At 43.7% G+C, this 19,692-nt stretch overlaps 1 protein-coding gene across 1 annotated transcript in view; it reads right to left on the bottom strand.

The window, feature by feature from the left end:
• Positions 1–229: 229 nt before the first annotated feature.
• The window catches only part of LOC136610153 (solute carrier family 23 member 1-like), a 39,686-nt gene continuing 20,223 nt past the window's right edge, over positions 230–19,692 (bottom strand). Inside the window, exons 4-12 of the mRNA XM_066589401.1 lie at positions 19,123–19,282; positions 16,822–17,003; positions 14,470–14,593; positions 12,430–12,586; positions 9,808–10,061; positions 7,463–7,627; positions 3,068–3,176; positions 2,577–2,672; positions 230–1,151 (exon numbers count right to left, since the gene is read on the bottom strand). Of these exons, the coding sequence (XP_066445498.1) occupies positions 928–1,151; positions 2,577–2,672; positions 3,068–3,176; positions 7,463–7,627; positions 9,808–10,061; positions 12,430–12,586; positions 14,470–14,593; positions 16,822–17,003; positions 19,123–19,282 (1,471 nt within the window). The 3' untranslated portion in view covers positions 230–927. The remainder of the gene's footprint in view (positions 1,152–2,576; positions 2,673–3,067; positions 3,177–7,462; positions 7,628–9,807; positions 10,062–12,429; positions 12,587–14,469; positions 14,594–16,821; positions 17,004–19,122; positions 19,283–19,692) is intronic.

Below are 19,692 nucleotides of genomic sequence, written 5' to 3'. Positions count from 1 at the left end.
AATAAATATAGGCTTGAATTGTGTGTGCAGCCAAAACAGTTAATCCCCATATTTGCGGGACTCTTTTTAGGTCACTCCACTATGGTCTTAGCAGCCATCACTTTGCCTCTAGTCAGTGATTCAGGAGCAATAATCGTTGGGCCCAACAGTCATCGCATGTAAAGGTACCCTAAGGGTAGCTGATGGATCAAAGACGAGTTCACATGGAAATGACATACTTTTGGATGTAACCAGTGAGTGTGGCCATGACGCCTTTATTAAAGCACCTCTGCTGGAAGAACCTGATACAAATCTGTTACATTTATCAGCATGGAAGATAACGGTCTTACCAGAAGTATCACAGTATTCTGATTACAGTTTGATTACTTATGTAACGGGATGTCTGATCACAGTTTTCGCCTGGTCATAAAGGATGCTGGTGAGGAAAAGCTAAATCCCTTTGGTCCTGAATTGGCCTGTGTTTGGCTATTGCATTTGCTCAGGGCTTTCAGTTCGTTGACCCAAAGCTTCTCCAGCGATGTCATATCTAGGCATTTGGTTCTAAATACATCTCTGTTTTAAGGATTGTTTTTCTTCTTGGAGTCATCCACTGATCATAAGACATTGCTGCAAACATTAGTACATTCAAATCACATAGATACAGGCCATTTTGGTACAAGTTGAACCAATATATGAAGTTAATTGGTCTTAGAGTAACTCTCCTTGTAGGCCGCCCTCTCAGAAGCCAATTATTGGGGGTCCCCCAGCAGGGAGCCTCCTCCAGTCAGTTGTATGCCGCTCGTATAGCCGTATGTCCATTGTTATCCATAGACACCCATGCCATCCGATGTTTACAGTCTTCCAGTGATGGTGAAGGGGATCCTGAGAGGGTCCTGAACATACTTGTACTATGTGTATTGGACTTGCTACAATGCTCCTTGGCGCTATTCAGTGGATAGTTTCAATGTAGGTATTCCGATTGTTGTTCTCTTGAGCCACAAAGGGCAACTCCCTGGGTTTTGGACAGAAAGGAACATATCGGAGCCAAGAAGAAGTGCAGAATTTTGTGCCAATTCCAAATGGAAGGTCATAGACATCTCCAACATCGCAACAGTTTTCAGTGTCTCCGCTGGCATCATTCCATGTGGCTATTCCCCTTTCTTCTTTTGTACCTATCAAGTAATAAGAAACAACACAAAAATTTATGGTGGAGTCAAGACCTCATCTGAACACCTTTTGGGTCACACATATGGTTATATCTGTCCTAACTGAACATAGCTGTCCACATTATATGCTGTGTGGAGCGGGCTCTGATGGCCAACACCTCCCCTCAACAGCTGCGATCAGAGATAACTGACCGTGGCCGTTAACCCTTTAAATGCTGCTGTAAGTTCTGACATTTAAATGTCCCGATTGATCGATATAGATCATGGGGCTACCTTCTGGTGTCATGGCAGCCTGGGGGCTTCTGACAGTCCTTACAGCTGCCATGGATTTATGTCTATTAATTGGTAAACCTGTTATTGGTAATGCCAATAGTATTGCATTATACTGTATAAGTGATCAAATTATTGCAAGTTCAAGTCCCCCATAGGGACCAATGAAGAAGGTAAAAATAATCAGTAAAATAAAGATTTCTCAATTATAAAAATATTAAAAGTTAAAAAAAAAAACTTTTCCCAGTTATCGCCTTCAGGATGAAGTCACACGAACGTATATCGGCTCGGTTTTTACGCTGAGCCGATATACGTTGTCCTCGTGTGCAGGGGGGGGGGGGAGGATGGAAGAGCCAGGAGAAGGAACTGAGCTCCTGTAAACCCTCTGCACCTCCTCTCCGCCCCTCTGCACTATTTGCAATGGGAAGGGGCGGGGGCGAGCCCCGCCCCCGTCCCACCTCTCCCCATTGCAAATAGTGCAGAGGGGCGGAGAGGAGGCAGAGAGGGGGATGGGAGCTCAGTTCCTGCTCCTGGCTCTTCCACCCCCCCCCCTGCAGAGGAGAACAACGTATAAGCGGCTCGGCGTGAAAACCGAGCCGATATACGTTCGTGTGACTTCACCCTTAAAAAAATAAAATTGGTATTGGTGCATCTATAAAAATCCAATTTATTAAAATATTACATCATTAATCCCGCACGGTTAACTCTGTCGTCAGGAAAAAAAACATAACTCCTCACGCAAAAAATAATCCCTCATGTAGATATATTGCCAGAGAAATTTTAAAAGTTAAGAAGTTTTGAAAGTGCGGATACCAGAATTGCAGGATGTGATCTGAATGTAGGTGCGGCAATGGATGTGGGTAATAAGGTTAAAGAGATTCGGGGTACAGGACAAGTACAGTGCTCCTTTATCTCTGACAGTCGAGCAGAGTTGAATGGAGAGGCAGTGAACATGCGCCCTGCACAACTACTGCTGTATTCGAATGCGGACACTGAAATCTCATTCTTATGATTGGTGGAGATCCAGTGACCTGACCACAGCTGATAAGCTACAGATTCACTTAGAGAGGCTAAATGGCCTATGAACATATGTGTTGGATATGTTCTACATAGAATGATCTCCAGACAAGCAGAGTCTCTAAGACTAAAGCCCAACATTACCTGGTATAGTGTTGTCCAGGAAGAATCCTAGGAACCCGCCTACGAACATTCCCGTGGTTAGCAGCACCAGGATGACTTGGTCTAGTTGAACAATACCTGTGTGGAGATGGAAATGCAATTAGAAGTCACGTCTCGGACTCGGTTTGATGCACTTGCCTTTTCAGGTTCTAAAGAATGATACTGCAACAAAATGCCAGGAACCCCAACGAAAGAGAACATAAGAGCTCCATTGTGGATTCACTGAAATGGATATAACACAATCCTAAAACTGTTAGGACAATGAAGCCCCCCCCCCCCCCCCCCATACAACCTCAACAACTGTCAGTCGAACGATTGTTTAGTCAACAGCTGTTTTCTCTGGATCCCCATATACAAACGTTCGGCTCGGCCGAGCACCGTGTGCCGACTTCTCTCCCAGAGGTCAAAAGGATTGGGCGATGAAATTCAACATCCCTGATCTTTCTTGTTCCCGACATTATCTGTATCTTTACCCGTCTCTAGAAGATCCGTATTGTTTTTCACCCAGTTTGGAATAGTAAGGCCAGAAAATATGGAAAATCCAACAATGAATATGTTCCTTGAGGAATTCATGTCAGCGTACTGGAAGAATAAAACACAAAAAATGTTCGTTTGGATGCAGAAATTAAGCAAAAATGTCCATTACATCTACAACCCCAAGTCCAAAAAAGTCATAATGCGCCAATTTTTTTCATATTGGTGGAAGGTCTGGACTGCAGATGGCAGTTCAGCACCCGGACTCTTGTTCTGTGAAGCCATGAGGTTCAGAATTGTCTTGCTGATATATGCAAGGCCTTCCCTGATAGAGACATTGTCTGGATGGGAGCGTTTGTTCTATAACCTCTATATAATGCTCAGCATTTATATTGCCTTTCAAGATGTGTAAATTGCCCATAGGCACTAATGGAACCTCATACCAGCAGGCTTTTGACCTGCACACCGATAACAAGCTGGATGGTCCCTCTCCTCTTTATTTTTTTAAATTCTTTATTTATTCGTTTTTTCAAATTAGAGAAACAATTTAACATTGTCCAATTGTAACTACAAAATGTAAGTTACATATTTTCATAGGCTTATCCCCATCTACGACAGTAGAGTGGGACAGGTTCAGGAGCGCATCGTTACAGAAACTAGAACGGATTGGAGACCTGTGAAGTAACATAATGGAAAACCTAAATATTCCCTTATGATGAGAATTGTCTGGTAGCTCCCCGGAGCTAACCAGAAAGGGGTTAGGCTTGAAAGGGGTTAGGAGGATAGGTATAAGGGAAGAGGAGGGCGGGAGACACAGAGGGGGGGAGGGTGATGATTTAAGAAAAAAAAAGGGAGGGGAGGAGGAAATATTGTGTTGGGAGGAGGGGATTGGGAACACTGGGCCAAGAGGTCTCATAAGGCATAGAGATTCTTTTATTCCTCGAGTTTAGGAACTCCAACCAATAGTGCCACGTTTTTGAGAACCTATCCTGAGAATCTTTTATAGAAGCTGTAAGGTCCTCCATCTCCATCGTCTCGCGGATCTGTTGCAACCATATTGAATCAGAGGGAGGTGACGTTTGTCTCCATAGTTTCAGTATGCATGCCCTTGCATTTCGAGCAGATGTCTCACCACAGAACGCCTATAGGAATTCGAGGGGATGTTGCTGAGATGTAGGAAGAATAATAATGGAGGTGACTTTGGGAGAACAAAATCTGTAAATTTGGAGCTAATGCGCCAAACCTCAGGCCAGAAGTTCACCAGCAGTGTGCAATCCTAAAATACTTGTGAAAGGGTTCCCTGGCCTGCACCTCACCTCCAACACATTACATAAAATGATACCAGCCATTTCCCCAATCGGGAGGGCACCCTATACCACAGCGAGAGAATTTTGAATCCCATTTTCTGAACCTTGCTTGAGATGGATGACTTATGTGTAGAGTTGAAAACTCTATTTAACTGTTCAGGTGTAATGGATATTGTCAAATCTCTTTCCCAAGCGCGAACATATGATGGTGGTGGGACCTCTGCTTGTGTGGTTGATATGTTGCATATACAGTAAAAGGTGTAGCGGGAGGGACCTATGCCACTGCAGAGCTGCTGAAATTGAGTCTTCCCTCTTGAGAATCCCAGGGCAGGAGGTAAGGAATGGAGAAAAAGTCTGATTTGTAGGATTTGGTATTTGTATAGCGCCAACTTATACCGCAGCGCTTTCAGGTAATTATTACTTATTACCAAGCTGGGTTCTCATTTTACCGACGTCGGAAGGATGGAAGGCTGAGTCAACCTTGAGCCGGCTACCTGAATCATGCGGGGATCGAACTTGCAACCTTCAGGTTGATTTGACAGTAAGTCAGTGGCATAGGTTGTGTGATATTTGCCAGCCCTGTTATAGATAGATAGCCACTGTCCCTCTGATAGGAAATGGAATGCCCTGAACCTACCACTGTGGAGCCATAGATGGAGTGTCCCCCCTTCAAGTCTAGCAGGGAGAGCTGGCTTTCCCAAAATAGGAAACGAGGGTGATGGCATGGGCGAAATGCCAGGTTTGGGGAAAACTCGGGAGAGGACCCTGAAAATGGGGTGGGAACTAATTTCTGGAAGTAGGTCACCCTGTATCCAAGGTAGAGCAGGAAGGGGCATAGGGGAAACCACCTGTTCCAACTAAATCCACTGCTTATAGTTAATGTGCCTATTCCAGTCGACTACGCACAAAAGATGAGGCTTGGTGATAGGCCGTCAAATTTGGTAGGTCACGACCGCCCATTTCCTTAGACCTCAACAGGTTACTCCAGGCTATGCGGGAAGGCTTGTCCGCCCATATAAACCTTGTGAGCAGGGAAGATAAGTGTCCGAAGTGTATGAATGGGTAAGGCTTGAAGGGTATACTACAATATTTTGGGAAGGACATTTATCTTAAATATTGAACATCTGCCAAACCAGGAAAAAAGGCCCTTAGTCCTGAAGTTAGGTCCCTTTTAATGTTACTTAAAAGGCTTGTGTAGTTTGCTGCGTATAGGTTGGAGGTATCTGCTGTTAGGTGGATCCCCAAATATTTAATGTTATCTGTGGGCCATCGAAAGGAGAACGAATCTTTTAGCTCAGTGGCCAGGGAGTAAGACAAAGATACATTGAGCACTGCAGATTTTTGGCAATTAATTTTGAAATTTGATAACGAAGTTCGTTTAGAAGGTTAGGGAGAGACAACCTGGAAGATGAGAGAAAGAACAGCAGATCATCTGCGTATGAGGCTACCTTGTGCACGCAGCCCCCCCATCTGTACTCCTCCAATGTTGGTGTTGGAACGTATGTGGCCGAGGAGGGGCTCCAGGCACAAGATAAAGAGAAGGGGAGAAAGAGGGCATCCTTGATGTGTGCCATTGGAAATTAGAAAGGGAGTGGAAAACTGACCATTAGTTTTAACAGAGGCTGATGGGGATGAGTATAGGCTAGAGATCCAGTTCATAATATTATGGCCTAGACCCATGTGGTGGAGAGTTTCTTGCAAGAAGACCCAATCAAGCCTATTGAACACTTTGTCAGCGTCCGTGGAAAGAAGGCATATAGGAAGGGATGTTTTTTTCACCTGATGGATGAGGTTAATGGCCTTAATAGTGTTGTCCTGTGCCTCCCTCAGTGGCACAAAACCCTCCTGGTCCCCGTGTATAATGTAGCAGTGGAGGGGCAAAAAGAGATTGGCAATGATTTTTGAAAAGCGTTTTAGATCCACGTTTTGTAGGGAAATGGGACAATAACTCTGACACAGGGAAGGATCCTTCCCCTCTTTTGGGATAACTGTAATAAATGATTTCAGGATATCTCTTGGTGTGCAGGTACCCGATGTAAGGAAGTTAAAGGTCCGGAGGAAATGAGAGGGCAAGGTATTGGAAAAAGTCTTGTAGCATGAGAGAGTAAATCTGTCTAGGCCGAGCTGATATACGGTGTCCTTGTCTGCAGGAGGGGGGGTGGAGCCAGAAGCAGGAACTGAGCTCTCGCCCCTTCCCTGCCCCTCGCCACTATTTGCAATGGGAGGGCGGGACGGGGCGGAGCTAAGTCGCGGGACTTAGCTCTGCCCCCGTGTCACCCCCTCCTATTGCAAATAGTGGCAGGGGGCGGGAGCTCAGTTCCTGCTCCTGGCTCTTCCATCCAACCCCCCCCCTTCCCCGCAGACAAGGACACCGTATATCGGTTCGGCGTGAAAACCGAGCCGATATACGGTCGGCTAAATAAGCCCTTAACCTGTATTTGTGGATTACACTGAGAAATGCGTTCACAGACAATAATTGCTGAAAGTATTCCAGAGCTCTTGCAGTGATTTGCATTGCAGAATCATGCCTGTTTTTAATGCAGTGACACCTGAGGGCCCGTAGACCTCGAGCATCTAGTATTGAATATCAGCCTTATTCCTTGTGCACATTAATTTCTCAGAATTTTCTGAAACTGTTGATATTATGTACTGTAGATGGTGGGATATTCAAAGTCAAAGAGGAATATTTTTCTGAAATTTTTCTACAATATTTAGATGCCATTTTTCACAGATTGGTGAACTTCTGTTCTGACCATCTTTGTTTCTGAGAGACTTTGACTCTCAAACGTGTTCCTTTTATACAGTCTTGTAAATTAGCAGAAGATTGACTCTCCAGCTGTTTTTGATTAGTAACGCTTGCTTTTCCAGCCTTTTGTTAACTCTGTCCCAACTTTTGTGTGATGTGTTGCTACCATTAATTTCTAAATGAGTGAAAGTTTTATAATAAAATGGAGAACATGTCTCCCTTTCACCTTCTGATGTGTGTTCTATGTTCTATTATGAGTAAAATATGGTTAGATGAGATCTCCAAGTCATTGCAGTCTTTTTTTTTTACATTTATTTTTTGGTCATTCATTTTTCATTCACCTGTAAATTGGACAATCCAACAGCAGCTATTACTCCAAACATCACCAGGAACATCCCACCGATCACTGGAGTTGGGATAGTGGCAAAGACAGCACCAATTTTACCAAACATGCCCAAAAGGAGCATCAGTACCCCGCCAGCAATGATCACCATCCGACTCCCAACCTGAAAAACAATGATCAGCATCAGAGTGGCTTAACGCTCCTACATTTGCTCAACCACTAGATAATATCTGTACGCAACCCTGTAGGACCAATTCTGATGACTGAATCATCTGGTTAAAAATATAGAGATTCCAATTAGACAATTTCCTTGGTTTTCACCACTGCTGTATAGTACTAGTACACTAGGCTCACAAAAATAGAAGGTAAAGAAATTTGATTTCATTCACATTTTCCAATACAGTGTTGGGCCGCCTTTGGCTTCAATGACTGTAGTAACCCTGCTAAGCATACTTTCCGCCCGATTCCTATAGATGTGTGAAGGGATTTGTCTTCATTCCTTGAATAAAGCTTCACATAGTGATGGGGAGGATGTTGGACGTGCATAGATATGGTGGTCTAGTTCATCCCAGACAAACTCAATGGGATTGAGATCCAGACTTTGGATTGGCCAATGAAGTTTGCAGATATTCCCTTCCTCAAATCAATCTTCAATGCTGCTTACTGTATGACATGGTGCTCGGTCATTTTGGTAGAGACATGGAGCTGTACCAAAGTATTGCCACAGGATAGGTAATGCCACATTGTCTAGAATGTCTCTGTACTTTTTGGCATTGAGGGTGGACTTCAGTATAACCAATGGCCCTAGTCCTTCCAGACACAAACACCTCCACGCCATAACAGAACCTCCTCTAAACTTAATTGTTGGGACATTGCAGTCGCATAGAAACCTCATTTGCAGAAGGAAATACTAAATGCAATGGGATGAAACTGAAAGGGAGGAGAAACAGATTAGATATTAGAAAAAACTTTTTGACAGTGAGGTTGATCAATGAGTGGAACAGGTTACCACAGGAGGTGGTGAGTTCTCCTTCAATAGAAGTGTTCAAACAAAGGCTGGACAAATATCTGTCTTGGATGATTTAGTGAATCCTGCACTGAGCAGGGGGTCGGACCCGATGACCCTAGAGGTCCTTTCCAACTCTACCATTCTATGAAACCTCTCTCCAGGCAACCGCCACATCCAAGTGCTGTCATTGGTTCGGAAAATGTTGTGCTGTGATTCATCTGTCCACAACACTTGCTTCCACCCATTTACAGTTCCAGAAGCATGTTCCAAGTGCCATTGCAGGCGCCTCTGTGCATTCACTGCTGTGCTCTTGGGCTTGTGTGCAGCCACTTGTCCATGGTAACCCTCTGCATGCAGTTCCCTATGATGGTTCTGTTGCTAATGGTTGTTCTAATGGCCCGTGAGACCTCTTGAGTGAGTGTTTCGGTAAGCGATATGCTTCATGCCTTTACAGCTCGTACAAGGCTTTGTTGTCCTCATTCTGTCAATTTACGAGGTCGCCCTGAACCTGGCCACACTGCACACACCAGATGTTTTCCATTTCCAAATAACATTGCCAACATTTAATTTTTTGATTGGTCGAAAAGCACTGCGATGTCCTATACTGATTGGTTGGTGACATCTCACCACTATACCCTGGGGACTTTTGAAGGCCCAAAAGCGTTGCGATGTCCAATACTGATCGACATTCCCTACCGCACCCCCTTGTCAGTTCTACACCTGGTGGCATTCTGATGGTTTATGTACTGGGATCTGCCTGTGTGATATTCTCCTTTTATACTTATTGCTCACACATCCAATTTGAATATTCCCTTCGTCTGACAGCACAGGACTGATGGGGGTCCCATACTTTTGTTAACATAGTGTATATGGAATGAATGTTTGACTGGTGTGGTCCGGCCTCCAGGACGCCTGCCGAAAAAAGAGAAATGTCCTTTCCGGCTTATATCCGGCTCAGTGCCGCTCCCAGCTAGGTGCAATTTTTGTGTAGGGATTTCCACCCCTCCAGTAAGATGATAAATATTTTGCAATGACTGGAACAATTTTCCACTTTGCTACTCCTTCAGATTGTAGCAACTTTTTGAAAATTTGCACAATTTGGTACATACAGTAATACAATAGATGTGAATTCTTAAGTACTGACTGATGAACTATGGTGTGATTTGCCAAATTATCATCACAACTTCATAACTTACATAGTATTAGAATGTAGGAAGTTTTCTTTCATTTGGTAGCACTAGTCTGGCTCTGAGAATTACTTCCTGTGGTCAACTGCCTTAAGATCATCCTACCATTCCTAATTTGAATCTCATTAATGACATTTGAATGTTTACCTTTGTGATTCCCAGGGCACCGACATTTTCACTGTAGGATGTGGTCCCATTTCCGGTGCCCCAGGCTCCGGCCAATAGGCAACCGATTCCTTCTATCCCGATTCCTCTGTTTATTGCATGCTTTGGTGGGGGTGGTGCCCCAGAAAGACGTGCACATGCATGGTAGTCGCCCACCGACTCAATCATGGATGAAATTACTCCAGCCAAGATCCCAAAGACCCCTTCCAGACTGACGGTAGGCACACCCCACTGGCCTGGAAGACAAATTAAAGAGCTGTGATACAAGTCAAAAGGCAGAAATAATGAGACTGATGCAGCTTATTGACTTAAAGTGATGAGCTGTATGTTGACTTGAGGGAATGCTCAACAATGCTAGCCATCCATGGTGCTGCCCGTTAACTGGGGTGAGGGCATCTGAAGAAACTTTTCAGCTTCATTAGTAATAAAGTAGAGTGTTTATGGGTGATAGATGCTAGGATTTCACGGCTACCCTTGTGAGGCTTTCTAATGCAGTTGTGTGGAGAGTATAGCAAGAATGAGGATAAAGGAAAAAACAGTGAAAGGGGAACCTTTGGATGGAAACCGCTCATCACTGAAAGGGGGCAGAGGAGGATGAATTGTTTTAACGGAACAGATTCTAAACAGTTAGAGTCAGCGGAATACAACACTGGTGCTCCAACTAACATATCTGTATACAACACGTATCATTTCTTATCACGGATGGGCTATAACAGCAGACAACTAGTTCCAGAGCCATTGTTAAGTGAAACAATGAGACTCCAGTGGGCAAAAGAGCACAAAAATGTATAATTGAGCAGCGTAAATGCATCGTCTGGTCAGAGGAGTCCAGATTTTTGTTGCATCATGCTGATGGAAGGTCAGAATTTGGGGCAAGCAGCATGAATCGATGACCCCTTCCTGTCAGCTGGTCAGAACATGCAGGACCTGCATCTAATTTATGGCAACTATAAGAAGCTTCTTGTCTGGTATTCCTGCACAACCATTTCATCACCTAGTAGAGTCTACGCCACAACAAGCTGCCACGGGTCCGAGACCAAAAGAAGAAGGTCCAAAACGCTAGTAGAGAAGGAAGTCCAACACACTAGTGCCTCTAAGATAGTGACAATTCAGCGTAGATCTATAGATCGAAGAAAGAGAGAGAAAGACATGATAGTGCAAGATAGGATGACTGTAGGTTAGATGTTAGCCAGAAAACAGACAGAATAACCACTCAGGTTATGATCTAATGGAGTGAAAAGAACCAAAAGGCCACTACGCACTGACTCCATAGAGCCATGATTTCTGTTTCCATATCTTACACCTATGATGACCAACAAGACTCAAACAGCTGTTTGGAAATTGACATGCACAACAATATGATTGTAGTCTTTGCTGCAATATGATTGTTGTCTTTTTAGTTGCTTCCGTCCCACTGGACAGGTATATTCCTACCCTACTATAGTGTCGGAGATGTGCAGTGCTGTGTAGTTCTATAGCAGGAAGATCAACGTTTCTGTTATAGTTTAAAGGTCTTTGCACTGTTCTTCACAGAATACAAAAATGGAAGAGAAGGAAAGAATTCCACCATTATCAAGGAATTGTTTGAAGCTAAGTTTTTGAAAGTATGCATTCTTCCGATGTGAAAAATACTTTTGGAGTCTTCTGAGGTCAAGAAGGGGCAGCAAAGAAGCCACTTTTCTCCCAAGAAAAACATCAAGAACAGAGTGACATTCTGCAGGAAGCACCGGGATTGGACCGCAGAGGACTGGGATAAAGTTATTTTCTCTGATGAAGCTGCCTTCTGACTGTTTTTGGGATATCTGGAAGAATGATTGTCTGAAGAAGAAAAGGCGAGCGCTACGATCAGTCCTGTGTCATGCCAGTAAAGCATCCTGAGACCATCCATGGGTGGGGTTGCTTTTCATCCAACAGAGCGGGCTCATTCACAGCCTAAGAACACGGTCATGAATAAAGAATGGGATCTTAACCTCCTCCAAGAACAACTTCTCCCGACTATCCAGGAGCAATGTGGTGATGAACAATGCTTTTTCCAGCATGATGGAGCAGCATGTCTCCAGGCAAAAGTGATACCTAAGTGGCTCGGTAAACAAAACATTGAAATTTGGGGTCCATGACCAGGAAACTCCCCAGATCTCAATCTCATTGAGAACCTGTTGTCAATCCTCAAAATGTGTGTGGACAAACAAAAAAACAGAAATTGTGATAAACTACAAGCACTGATTAAGAACAGCTTGTCATCAGTCAAGATTTGTCCCAGAAGCTGATATCCTATCCAACATGGTAGGGCGAATTGCAGCAATCTTCAAAAAATAAGGGTCACCATTGTAATTATTGAGCCTTTGCCTAAAGTTGATGTATTTGTCGAAAAAAGTTTAAAAAGTTATTAAATATTTCTAATTGCACTTCAGTAACCATAGAAACATCTGACTAAAAGATCCAAAAGCACTGAAGCGGCAAACTGTGTGAAACCCAAACTTTGTCTCTTGTCTCAAAACTTTTGGCCACTATTCTACACCCCTCAGCTGCTGCAGAACATCAAAATGCCCACAATTTTAATCAACAGTGGAAGTGATATATATCGAAGAACTTCATCATTGGTACCTGGATACGGAAAGCGGAACCACGGAGCGCGAGACAAAACATCTCCTTTTACATCAGTGCGAGCAAAATACCCGTAAGTCTCGGGCTTGGATGGGAGAACATCAGTGACGGTGAGAATGTAGCAGATTAGCCAAGAAATAGAGATACCAAGGAGCACCTGAGGAAGAGAAGAGGCAATGAGAATTTGGAGTAAAGTTTAGCACAGATTAAAGGGTGACTCCCTACCCCGCAGTAATAGCACACTCCTATAATGCCTGCTCTCTAGTAGCAGAAACCAAAAATTTGAATGCCGATTTGGATGTGACTGGAGTAAAAGACATGATGTATAAAGTCCATCTTAACTGCTATTTTTTTAGAATGTACAGTTGCACCTGAAATGAAAAAGGAAAAAAAAAAAGTGAAGCAACTTGGCAAATAGTCTTGATTTAAAAATCTCCTACTGTTTTCTTGGCAATCCTTTTTATTGGGTTTTGCGGTTAACAGAGGAAATAAAAGAAATTGACAAATTTATTGTATTAAAATACTAGTTCAGTACCATGACATGTATATTGTTAAGCATGCAATGCATTGTTAAATAAGGATAAGGGCTTATTCACAGGAGCGTATATCAGCCGCCGTTTTCATGGCCGGCCTATATACTCTACCATCTGAGCTGTCTATCCTCTTCCCTTCCCCTCACCGGCTCTCTGCCTCTCTCCTCCTCTCCGGCTGTTTGCAATGGGAGGGGGCTAAGCTTCGCCCCTGTCCCATCCTCTTCCATTGCTAGCTGTGGACAAGGGGCATGGAGGGGCGGGAGCTTAGCTTCGCCCCCGTCCCAACCTCTCCCATTGCTAGCTGCGGACAAGGGGCGGGAGCTTAACTTCGCCTCTGTCCCACTCCTCCCATTGCAAATAGCCGAAGGGAAGGAGAGAGGCGGTGAGGGGCAACGAAGGGGGAAGACAGCTCAGAATTTAGTGTATATAGGCAGGCCGTGAAAACAGCAGCCGATATATGCTCCTGTGAATAAGCCCTAAAACTAATGTTCATTTCTGACAAAGGAAAGAACAATTGCTAGAGGATATTGAGATACATCACTTAACCCCTTAGTGACCAAGTTTTTTTTTCCCATTTCCGTTGTTTTCTTCCCCCTTTTAAAAAATCATAACTCCTTTTTCCATCCATTGACGTAGCTGTATGAGGGTGTTTTTTGCCGGACGAGTTGTATTTTTCAATGATTCTATTTAATGTAACATAATATACTGAAAAGCTTTTCAAAAACTCTAAGTGGAGAAAAATGGGAAAAAAATGAAATTCTGCAATCTTTCGGTGTGCCTTGTTTCTACGGCGCACACACTTCAACAAAAATGACATAACTTTATTCTATGGGTCAGTACAATTACTACGATACGAAACGTATTTAGTTTTTTCTTTTTTGCTGTGCTACTCAGTCTGACTACACAGGTTTCGTAGTCTGTAACTATGGAGTCTGCATAGGAGCTGTATACACAAAACGGTGGTAAATCAGTTATGAAGACTATTTGCACAGTTGCTTCATTTTTTATTTTAGATGCTTAGGAGCAATACATCATTCAAAAATAGGTTGATATAGTGGAAATGGCCATTAAAGGGCTCAGGATCCCTGTGCATCAGCGGAACGTCCAGCCCATTACCCGTGCAGTGGGCTAAACCTCATCAGCGGACAGGGCAGGAGTTGTGAGTGCTGATTTACGCCTATTGTAATTAATGGCAGCGCCTTTCTTGTACTGCACTTACTGCTCCTCATTATGAACAGGATGTTTGACCTTACCCGTAGCAGGAGCAGGAAGTGCAGTGATTTCAATGGGAATGAAGCTGGAGGTCTCACTTCCTGCCCTGTCCGATGATGACAACCTCCGGCCCGCTGCACTGACAGTATGCTGGATGATCAGCTGATGGTCAGGGATGTTTGGCCAAGATGCGAACACTCCTGTAAATTTAGAACTGTTGCCCAAATTAGAGTGTTCCCCTCTCTGTTAATATAATTATTAAATTATGTTGCGTATCTAGAATAAGTCACATTACCGGAAAGATCTGGAAGAAATACACTCTGGAGAACTGGCACTTCCTGTTACTTTTTGAGTAATATGGCATCAGGAAGGGAATGTTCCTTAGGTATTGAGAAAACAAAACGATGAAGAAAGTCGTCCTGGGGACATAAAAATCACAAATATGATTAGTAAAAATGATAAAAAGGTGCAATTCACAATAAAATAATGGCTGTAGAGAGCTGATTTGCCCTTCAGGATGTCAGGAAAGTTGGGTGATAACCCTGAGGGAGCTCAGGACAACCCCACTCGGTACCCAAGTCTCAGAAGAGCGGCTCCCATCCTAGCAGACCTTCTGTTGTCCTCTTACTACTTGTAATACTACATTTCCCCTACAATGGCTGCTGCAGAAAAAATATCAGGTTGGCCTTGGCTTCCCCAAACAAAACCGTCCGGCTGTTTATTGATGCTGTTGAGAGCAGGATTCAACCCTCACATTCTCAGAGGGGTTGTGCATCCTCACATGACTGCAGTAACCCCTTCCCCGGGGGAACATTTACCTCCTACCGATGGTGTGGGCTCAGAAGCTGAACCTGCCCTATCCACAGTGGGAGCTGGCTGTGACTGACAGTTGGTCTCTTGTCGCAACAGTGGGGATCGGTGAAAACACTGATCCCTGTTGTTTACCCCTTACATGTCGATCAATGTTAAACACATCAGGAAAAGAGGGCAACTGGACGCAAGACAATAGCGTCCAAGTCTATCATAGCCTGTGATCACTGTGATTATTGATAATGTATTGTATTACAGAAGTATTGCAATGTATTATAATTAGAGATGAGCGAACGTACTCGTTAAGGGCGATTTCGCAATCGAGCATCGCTATTTTCGAGTACCTGACTACTCGGGGGGAAAAGATTCGGGGGGCGCCGGGGGTGAGCGTGGGGGGTAGAGAGAGAGAGAGCTCTCCCCTGTTCCCCCCCGCTCACCCCCGGTGCCCCCCGAATCTTTTCACCCGAGTAGTCAGGTACTCGAAAATAGCGATGCTCGATTGCGAAATCGCCCTTAACGAGTACGTTCGCTCATCTCTAATTATAATGATAACAGCATTGAAGGTTTAATGTCCTATACAGGGAAATAAAACATGTAAAAGACAAATAAATAACTATACTATTTTTACAAAAGGAAAGAAACTCTCCCATTTGTTTAAAAAATGTAAAAAAGAAAAACATTCTTGGTATTGTCGCATCCGTAACGACTCGTACTATAAAGTGAGCAGACTTTTTATCTTGCACAGCAAACATTCTAAAGAAAGGCAAACAGAGGCTTTTTTTTGTTCACTTTGTCTTCCAAAAAGCGCAATAAAAGTGATCAAAAAAGCCACAAAATGGTACCAATAAAAACGACCACCCGCAAAAAACAAGACCTCAAAGAGCTCTCAATGGAAAAATAAAAAAAAGTCATGGGACGATGCAAAAAATAATTTTCTTGGAAAAAAAATAAAGTTTTTTGTGCAAAAGTGGAAAATCTTTAAAAAATGTTACATTTTGGCATTGTCGTAATCGTACCGCACCACAGAAAAATGTATCCTGTCATTTATGCTGCATGATTACATGGCAGAATTTAGATGCTTTTTCTCTCTGCTCTTCAACAAACATTAACCCTTTCCAATCCAATGTCGGACCTGCCCCGACATCATCATTTCCCTCCACAGCTCCGATGTCGGGACAGGCCCGACACTGCAGTGCAGGAGTGCATCTGCACCCGATCATCAGACACATCGGGTACAGATGCACTCCTGCACTGGTCCTCATCGAGGACCCCTGAGGAGAAGGCAGAAAGGGTTAAAAACCCTTTCTGCCTTCTCCTTTACACATTACATAGCGCTCAATTAGCGCTATGTAATGCATGGAGATTCCGGCCGGCGATCATGTGACCGCCGATGTCACCTCACCCCCAGCTGTTACATGATCGCTGGGCCGGGAGGCTGAAGGGAGAATGCGGAAGTAATACTTCCACATTCCCCCCCACGGTGTAGTGACCACCTGCACCCTCCTGAACTGTCAGATCAGGAGGGTGAAGGGAAAACTTATTTTTTCTCATCCATTCTCCCCAACTCCAATTTATTTGGAGCTGGAGAGAATGGATGAGAAAAAATAAATGGATTAGAAAGGGTTAATAAAAGTTTTACAATACATTACATGTACCCCAAAAAAGCTACAGATCATCACGCAAAGAACAAGCCCTCATACAGCCACGGCAACGGAAAAAGAAAAGGTTATGGCTTTTGAAAAGTGGAGATTAAAATCCCCCAGAAATCATCCCGTATTTAGGTCCACAATAGACCGCGTCACTAAAGGATTACATATAAGGGTTTACATTTACTTACATGCTCGCTATTCCCCAGTGGGTTCCTGCATCGTTACCGGCTGACTGAAAGAGGGGAAGAGCAATGAGAGTAATAGTAGGAGTAATCGTTAAGGGACCAATGAATCGCATGAGGAAGCCAATCAGACCGGAAAATCCAACGAGGATTTGAAAGCAGGATGCAACCATAATGGCTCCTTGAACCTGGAAAGTTGGGTGGAGATAACGTGGTAATTAAAGGTCACTATAAGAAATATGTCATATAATGAATTCTGTCATGCTGCAGTTTTCATATTGACCAACAGATGTCACTACAACAGCCAAAGATTCCAGTTGGCAAAGGAAACCCATCTCACTTTACATTGTGCTGTAAAACTGAATGATTTTGCTTTGTTTTCACCTCTATGTGGAGGCTTGAAGAGGCACACGTTGAGGGTGCATTCACACGAGCGCATAAACGGCGCGTTTTTGCGCCCAATCGTATAAACGTGACCATCTGAGGCATTGGTTTCCAATGCATTCGTTCGCATGGGCGATTTTACGGCGCATAAAAACAGCAACCCGAAAAAAAACCGGAACATATGCGACCGAAATACGCGCCAACGCATATTCGATGGCCGAAAAGATAGTTTGCAAAGTAGGAACTAACGATAATACGCTTTCTAGCTCTGGTCATGATCGCCGAAAAACGTTCTTTCCGGCGATTAAACGCTGCGCACGTGCGAACGTAAATACGCCTACGCTCGTGTGACCGCGCCCTAAGGCCCATTTATACAGAACGATGATCGCTCAAAATTCCCTCAAATGGCAGTTTGAGTGATAGTTTTGAGCGATCATCTTTGCATAATTCAAAGTAGCTAATTAGCTACTTAAGAGTTAATGCAGGTGAAGTGGGATACCACTGCGATAGCTTCTAGAACAAAGCAGCTGTTTTGTGTATGCAAACAGCTGTATTGTTCTCAGAGCATTCCGCCGGTGTCCCACTGAGAACTGCCAGCGGGATACGAGCTGAAAGAATACTATCAGCGCCGCCCGCTGAGATAATCAGCTCTGGAGTATAATACAGGATGTAACTCAGGATCAGTACACGATAAGTAATGTATGTACACAGTGACTCCACAAGCAGAATAGTGAGTACAGCTCTGGGGTATAATACAGGATGTAACTCAGGATCAGTACAGGATAAGTAATGTATGTATACAGTGACTCCAGCAGCAGAATAGTGAGTGCAGCTCTGGAGTATAATACAGAATGTAACTCAGGATCAGTATAGGATAAGTAATGTATGTATACAGTGACTCCAGCAGCAGAATAGTGAGTGCAGCTCTGGAGTATAATACAGGATGTAACTCAGGATCAGTATAGGATAAGTAATGTATGTATACAGTGACTCCACCAACAGAATAGTGAGTGCAGCTCTGGAGTATAATACAGAATGTAACTCAGGATCAGTACAGGATAAGTAATGTATGAACACAGTGACTCCACCAGCAGAATAGTGAGTGCAGCTCTGGAGTATAATACAGGATGTAACTCTGGATCAGTACACGATAAGTAATGTATGTACACAGTGACCCCACCAGCAGAATAGTGAGTGCAGCTCTGGGGTATAATACAGGATGTAACTCTGGATCAGTACACGGTAAGTAATATATGTACACAGTGACTCCACCAGCAGAATAGTGAGTGCAGCTCTGGGGTATAATACAGGATGTAACTCTGGATCAGTACACGATAAGTAATATATGTACACAGTGACTCCACCAGCAGAATAGTGAGTGCAGCTCTGGAGTATAATACAGGATGTAACTCAGGATCAGTACACGATAAGTAATGTATGTACACAGTGACTCCACCAGCAGAATAGTGAGTGCAGCTCTGGAGTATAATACAGGATGTAACTCTGGATCAGTACACGATAAGTAATGTATGTACACAGTGACCCCACCAGCAGAATAGTGAGTGCAGCTCTGGGGTATAATACAGGATGTAACTCTGGATCAGTACACGATAAGTAATGTATGTACATAGTGACTCCACCTATAAGTAATGTTTTAAAAATGATTGCTTTTGACCAATTGGGTAAAAACAAAAAGGATACACCTTTCTGGTCATGTTCACATCTGTTCTGCAGGTTATATTTGGAACACATCTGGCACAGAATCCCAGAAGAAATAAGGCAGCATGATATATTTTTTCATCTGGAACAATGCCTACTGCCCCACTATAGTCAGTAGGGTCTGTATGGTGCCTCTTATGTCCAGCATGCACCAGATCTTGTATTTTCATGAGAACATGGCCTTAGCATACCATACCACATTACCTCTCGCATCCGTGACTGCCAAACTTCCACAAATACTGGCGATGTTGCATTCACCAGGGTGGCATTTTGGGTCCATTCTGGGCACTTCCACCTGGGAAGCGAGAGCATGGCAAGGGTTGGGGTCAAGAAGCTAAACGTTCCACCTTGTAAGATTGGTAACCTACAAAATACAAAAGATCAGGTAAGTTACATTCAACATTCCATCAACTTATCTTTTTCTTAACCCCTCAGTGACACCTATTTTCTTTATAAACAACCAGCTCATTTAACGTGCTTCGGGAACACAACCCCTTCCTCAGAAATGGCTGGAAAGAGTACCCCTGCTAATCCAGGGGGCAGTGTTGGGGGGTGGGGGGTGTTACTATTACTACTATTACTAGCACTGAATAGGTTAACTGTCTTGTATGTGAGTTGACTGTCTAGGTTATGTATCTTTTTGTTTGTCATGTGACTGTACTTTATATATGGGAGAGAGTCTGTTAGGGCGTTCTGTTCTGGACCTGCAGCAGAGAGGTCTTCAGGAGTTCCACACAGGTACCTTCAACCTGTGTTGGGCAGAATGGAAGAGGC

Source organism: Eleutherodactylus coqui, chromosome 2, assembly GCF_035609145.1.
Source record: "Eleutherodactylus coqui strain aEleCoq1 chromosome 2, aEleCoq1.hap1, whole genome shotgun sequence".
NCBI lineage: Eukaryota > Metazoa > Chordata > Amphibia > Anura > Eleutherodactylidae > Eleutherodactylus > Eleutherodactylus coqui.
Note: the sequence above shows the minus strand (reverse complement) of the source record. Positions and strands in the feature narration are given on the sequence as shown.